At 44.5% G+C, this 6,848-nt stretch overlaps 1 protein-coding gene across 1 annotated transcript in view; it reads left to right on the top strand.

Annotated features, from left to right (window-relative positions):
- Positions 1-1,240: 1,240 nt before the first annotated feature.
- Positions 1,241-6,848, top strand: part of FAM83H (family with sequence similarity 83, member H) — a 6,488-nt gene continuing 880 nt past the window's right edge. Inside the window, 4 exon segments of the mRNA XM_010014682.1 lie at positions 1,241-1,687; positions 2,724-2,888; positions 3,242-3,366; positions 5,065-6,848. The exon segment at positions 5,065-6,848 is cut by the window's right edge and continues 14 nt beyond it. Of these exon segments, the coding sequence (XP_010012984.1) occupies positions 1,241-1,687; positions 2,724-2,888; positions 3,242-3,366; positions 5,065-6,848 (2,521 nt within the window).

Here is a 6,848-nt window from a genome sequence, read left to right as displayed (position 1 = left end):
TCATGCAGCTCTACTAGGAGTTACAGTTTGAAGCAGGAGTAACTTGTGGGAGTTTGAGGTAGGAGTAACATAGCACTGATCTGTGCTATGCCCATAGTCAGTTAAGAAAGCTCACTCAGGCTCTATCTTGAAACTATTCTAGTGTTATACTTACAGCTGTTAACAAGAGTGATAGTACAGGCCTGAAATCTCTTTTCTTCCTCCCACATCCATGGCAATCCCTTCCTATTGATGTAAGCTTGCACGAGCGGTGAAGGACAGCCACACTCCTTTTTTTCTTATGAGGAAGCCTCTGTTGGCATGTCAGTGCTGGGGCCACAGGAAGAGTATGTCTAAGCATTGACATTAATTGAGCGGCAGAAGCCGAAGTGCTTTGCAGTTCCTTGCAGATCAGCAGGATATTATTTACTGAGATGTATTTGTGGCACAATAAGCATTTATTCCAAAACTTGGTTAAAATCAGATTTGTCCTTAGTCTCAATAGATTTGCAACAGACAATTGTCAAATAGTGAATAACAGCCCTGTCAGCTCAGATTTTTCCCAGCATCAAAAGCCTGATGAAGCAATTGTGTCCCTTGGGTTTTATTTCTTCATGGATGTCATAAAAACTTTTCTGACTTCTGACCATGTCACAGCAGCAGGATACCTTTATACTTTCCTGCATTCCACTCATACCCTGCTTCTATTCATATGTTGAGGAGATTATAACACTCAATTTCTAAGGATTTAGTGGGTTCATTTGTATACATGCGTATGCTTTTTGGCTTAGTGCCAAACTAAGTAAATAATTTTTGTAGCATTTTGAAATGAATTTTAATGGAGTTCAGATAATAACCAGTAGCATTGTTCTTTACAGGTGTGTGTGTGGCAAGATAGCTTCAAAACAAACCCACAAATTTAAGCTTAGCAGTCACAGCCTAAAAAAGAAGGTTGGGAATTTTGTTAGATGCATCATCCTTGTTCACCACAATGCTGCCCAATTTGATTTATTCTTTATTTTGCCCCAAAACATTTCACTGTGTTAAAGTAGTGCTGAAGTGGTTGCCTCCTTTGCCTAGTTTAAGGCTTCCCATCCATTCGGGATGAACTTTCTCCAATATTACTCTGTGTGCTTTGAATCTTTTCTCTTTTGATTTTGCCATCATGGACCCGAACTCTCACCATTTATGAGGATGGATGTGTCACTAGGGTGGAACTGCTCTCACTGTTGGTTCTTTTCTTACAGCTCTCCCTCCCCTCATGGCTCGTAGATCTCAAAGCTCCTCACAGGGGGACAATCCCCTTGACCCTAACTATCTGCCCCCCCATTACAAGGAGTACTACCGCTTAGCTCTGGATGTGCTTACTGAAGAGGGCAAAGAAAGTTACCAACGCTTCCTGACAGAGGAAGCAGCCCCTGATTTTCTTTGTAACTCAGAGGTGGACCACATCATACAGAATCTCCAGAAACCCCAATACGCCAATCAGGAAGGCAGCACAGACACCACAGGTGACAATGACATGGATGGATCCTCTGGTACTTACTGGCCCATGAACTCAGACCTTGCTGTTCCTGAGCTTGACCTGGGCTGGCCAATGGTCTTTGGGTTCAGAGGAACAGAGGTGACAACCCTTGTGCAACCACCACCCCCTGACAATCCCAGCATTAAGGAGGAGGCTCGCAGAATGATTCGAGCAGCTCAACAGGTAAGAATATGAAGAGCTCAACTTGAGCAGAGATAAAATCATATGTGTGCAAAAGATGAATCGGAATGCCTCAGGTCCTCTGCTAATTCCCTTAACTTTGTTCCCAGGACCTGACAAAGGGGAAGGATGAGTCTAAAACTACTGTTCTCTGCATCAAAGCTAGCCTCTGCTCTCTGGTCTCATGGAAAAGTGTGTAAGGCTATGTGAAAACATACCAAGAGTTCACAGAATCACTGAACAGTTGAGGTTTCCAATCTCAGCTCTGGAGACCTCTAGAGCATCTAGAGGACTAGACCTCTGGACATGGTGTAGTCCAGCCTCCCTGCTCAAAGCAGGGTTGATTAGAGTAGGTTATATAGGACATGTTCTTGAGTATCTCCAAGGACGAATATGGAGACTCTACCACCTCTCTGGGCAACCAGTTTCAGTGTTCAGTCACCTTTACAGTAAATGAGGTTTTTCCTATGTTTAGCTGGAACTTCCTGTATTTCAATTTGTGTCTTGTCATTTCACTGTGTACCACTGAGAACAGTTTGACTCCATCTTCCTTAGACCCCTCCATCAGGTATTTATGCTCACTGATAAGGTAAGAGTTGGGAAGGACAGGGAGATACAGCTTTGAAGCTACTTCCCATATTAGCAGCATATAGACGCAGCTGTATTGTGGCTGACTGAACACTGGCCAGGAGGTTATCTAAAAATGGCAGGGCTGTGTTGGAGGGGATGAGCAGGTAGTGGCCAAGCAGCTTAATACAACCTTCCACTGTGTTTATGTGACCAAAAATATACCTGTTCTCATTGGATTGTTGAGTAAGGGATTGCTCAGGGGCAGTGAGGTTTTTTTCCTCACTACTCACCCTCATACACAGAATTACACCTTAGATAGCAATTCTGTTTCCAGTTCTGGGGCCTACAGTATTTAAAGGAACTTTTAAATGGGAAGGTTTAAAAAGGAAGCTGAAATGGAGACACCGATGCACCTTGGGAACGTGAGCAGACACAGATTGCTGATGTCTTTCTTGCATTCTTTTCCTAGGTGGTAGCCATAGTGATGGATGTTTTCACTGATGTGGATCTGTTGTTTGAAGTGCTGGATGCTGCTGCTCGCAGAGTGCCTGTGTACATCTTGCTCGATGAGATGAACTCTCAACTTTTCCTCGATACAGCTGCTAAATGCAGAGTCAATCTTAATTATGTGGAGGTGAGCAAACCAAAGACCTGCCCTGTCCCTAATTCACATCCTGAGGGCGAAATGTCCTGGGACACAGAGGGCTGCTGTGACAGTAAAATCCTGAGAAAAGGGAAAACAGGCCAGAGCCTAGTGAAAGATGAGTATGAAAAAAGCTGGGAGAGCTGGCACAACAATACAGGACTGAAGGCTGAGGACACACTAATAAATGGTTATATCTATTCATGGTGCATGCAGACAGAATCACCAGTGCTGAATGTAAGAATGGTGGCAGGATGGAAGTGATAAGAGCAAGGGGAAGAAGGAGGGGCAGGGGGAGAGAAGTAACAGCTTCCAACTGAGTCAGTCCCTTGTCTGGTTTGCAGTTCCTAAGGGTGAGGACAGTTTCTGGCCCAACCTACTACTGCCGCACAGGGATGTCCTTCAAAGGCCACGTGAAAGAGAAATTCCTCTTGGTGGACTGCATGGTGGTGCTGAGTGGCAACTACAGGTGAGAAGCCCTGCAACATTACATGTCCAGTTTCAGTGAGCAAGAGGCTGGTTAAGTTGATAAAGCAGTGCTTTGGAACTTCCAAACCAACAGCAGTCACAAAAGCTCTTCTCACTGAAGGATACTGAGCAACAGTTTTCAGGAAAAATACTCCATTTTGCAGCGGAGGTAGATAAACCAATTAAACAAGGCCACAAGCCCAGATACCCAAAGCCAAGCTTCCTTCACATTGAGAATGTAAACCGTCTGTAAAAATGATACAGTAATTACAGGCTGTTTTGGCTTAACCCCAGTAGGCAGCTGAGCCCCACATGGATGTGTGCTCACTACTTCCAGCACGATGTGATGGAGAATGAGAAGAGCACACCTGAGAAAACTTGTGGGTTGAGATAAAGACAGTTTAATAGCTAAAGCAAACCTGCACACACAAGCAAAGCAAAGTAAGGAATCCATTCACTACTTCCCATCAGCAGGCAGGTACATAGCATTTCAAAGAAAGCTTGACTTGGGAAGACAAATGCCATAACACTGAATGTCTTCTTCCTGCACAGAATGGTTGAGGTTGGAAGGGATCTCTGGCAGTCATCTGGTCCAGCTCCCCCTGCTCAAGCAGGGACATCTAGAGCCAGTTGCCCAGGACTGTGTCCAGATGTTTTTTGAGTATCTCTAAGGAGGAAGACTCCACATAGCCCTGAGCAGCCTGCCAGAACCTTGAAGACACTTCCAGCTAAGCTGTTTCATAGATAGTCCTGCTCAGTTGCATTGGTGGATGAGATTGTTCCATCCCAGGTGCAAGATTCTGCATTTGCCTTTGCTGAATTTCATGAGGTTCCTGCCAGTACATTTCCCCAGCCCCTGACTGGCACATGAACTGCACTATCCCCTCATTCTGGTGTCAGCTGCAAGCTTGCTGAGGGTACACACTGTCCTGTTGTCCAGGTCATTAATGACAGTGTTAAAGACTATTTCCCCAAGCCCTGACCCCTGGGGAACGCCACTTACAACTGTCCACCAGTCAGACTTCAAATTAGTGACCACCACCCATTAAGCCTGACAGTCCACGCAATTTCCCGTGTACTGTGTGGCACATTCATATAGTCCAATGGTTCAGTTTGGCTAAAATGCTACTTAAAGGCCATGTGGACACTCTTACTATGCTGTCCCCTTGTCCATGCAGCCAGCCATCTCTTTGTAGAAGGCAATCGGATTGGGTCAGGCATTGTTTGCCCTTGGTAAATACCTGCTGTCTGATGCCAGTTGCCTTCTGTTATTCTTGTGCCTGGAAATGGCTTCCAGGAAGATTTGCTCCACAATTTGCCCTCAGGCTGAGGTAGGGCTGACTTGCTGTTGTTTCCTTTGCTCTTTTTAAAGTTGGGCACAACATTTTAGTTATAAAAAAACAATTACAACCCAAAGTAATTGCAGGAACAACTACTTTGAACAAGGATTACCAACAACTTGCTCTCTTGCTGTTGTTACTACTGAGTGGCTTTTTTAGAACAGAGGAAGTCATTTATTGCCTTGTAAAATCTGCTGCAAAGATGTGATGCCAGATCTATTCTATGAGGCTTGGGAACAACAGTGTGCAATGAATGCCTGCCTGGGCAGTAAAGGGTATCGGGAGAATTTTCTTCAGGCAAGCAAATGGTTTCAAGTATGATGCTAATACACTATCATTACTTCTGTTTCTCTTTGTAGTTTTATGTGGTCTTTTGAGAAGATTCATAGGAGCATTGCACACATCTTCCAGGGGGAGCTGGTGGCCAGCTTTGATGAAGAATTCCGAATTCTCTTTGCACAGTCAGAACCTCTTGTTCCTCCAGCCAATGTCTTGGCAAAGGCAGACAACACATTTGCCATGACTCCCTTTGGAAATAACATGCCTTTCTTTCCAAGAAAAGCACCCCTGATGTTCCAGAGGGATGACAGTCTTTTTCCCTCCCTTATGGACAGAGTTGATCCAGACAGGTACTTCCTGTCAAATTTCAGGCGGGATGACATGTTGCGCCATACTGTGGAGGGGTCAGCTATGAGAATGTATAAAAAGGTAGAAATGGAGAATTCCCAGATGGATCCTGTCAGGGGTTTTCTCCGTTCCAAGCAACTGGAGTTGGATGCTTTTAAGAGACACAGTTTTGCAGAAGGAACATTTGAAAACTTTGCTTCTTCTAAGCAGTATGCCAGGCAGATGTTCATGAACAATATGGATGAATTCAAAATCCAGTCTAGTCATTTTCAGAAGGATCAGTTCTACCAGTACCAATTTGAACATCCCCATCTTCCCGGCAGGCCTCAGGGACTCTTTGAGAGAATCCGAGGTGGTAGGCCAGGATTCAATGAACTGGAAGACTATGGAGAGGGATCCAGATACCCTGAACTCGAATCCAATTTTCCACAGGAGGGTTTCCCCTTAAGGCTGGATTATGTACCTTCAAATTCTTCCAGGGAAGTGAGACATGGCTCTGATCAGCTGAATCCTGCAGGGAATGGCCCAATGGGAATGATGTTAAGAAGGCAGAATATAGGACAGAAATTTATTTGCCAGACTTCTCCTACACAGAAGCAAAGTCTGGAACAGCGCCTGTTCTTACAAGACAAAGAAGAGGACCAAGATGAGGACAAGAACACACAGGAAAATAGAACAGGTTTACGTAACTGGAGGATTTCCTCATACCTGAGTGCATATCAGTCTGAACCAGAAGAAGGTCTTCCAATGCCTATGGAATCAGAGGCATATAATGATGTTCTTGGGGATACCCTCACAAAGCACCCCACTGACCTCATCCCAGCATTCAAATCCCCTATGTCTTTTAACAGCAAGTCACTGGGAGTTGAAAGTGCCAAAGAATTTGCAGATCCTGATAGAGTAGGTGAAGAAACCCCTATAATGAAACAAGATGCATTTAGGTCCAGAATAAATCCTTTGATCCAGAGGAGCTCAAGACTCAGGTCTTCTCTGATCTTCAGCGCTGCCAAGTTAGATCAGCCTAACACCACAATAGAAAAGGTTCAGATGATCCAGAAAGAACAAATGTCCAGTGAGTTGACAAAAGACAATGAAACTATAAAGACAGCCACCTCATCTAAAGTGGCAGAACTTTTAGAGAAGTACAAAGCTGTGGGCAAAGACATGGAGCGAGCTACAGTCACTCATACCAAAGCTGTTTCCAGTTATCTACAGGAAGAATCGCAGAACACAGAGAAGAAATGCACCAAATCCGTGCAATATAAGATTCTGGAGAGTAGGGTACTAGAATCCAAAGACTCCTGCAGTACTTACAAAATGCATGGAGAAGCTGAAAGACCATTTGCAATGGCCTCATCACCCCCCCAGCTTATTGACACATTGAGTAAAGATCCCTTAGCACATATTGGTACTAAGGTGGACAAATTATCGTCTCGGTTTTACCCCATAGAGAATAAACCTGCTCTTCCAGAGAAGGAGAGTCTTATATTTGTAGGAGACACTCAAAAGTTGACTC

This window comes from Nestor notabilis, unplaced genomic scaffold, assembly GCF_000696875.1.
Source record: "Nestor notabilis isolate BGI_N333 unplaced genomic scaffold, ASM69687v1 scaffold5585, whole genome shotgun sequence".
NCBI classification, from domain to species: domain Eukaryota; kingdom Metazoa; phylum Chordata; class Aves; order Psittaciformes; family Psittacidae; genus Nestor; species Nestor notabilis.
The sequence above is the reverse complement of the archived record's forward strand: the minus strand, read 5'-3'. Positions and strand labels throughout refer to the sequence as shown.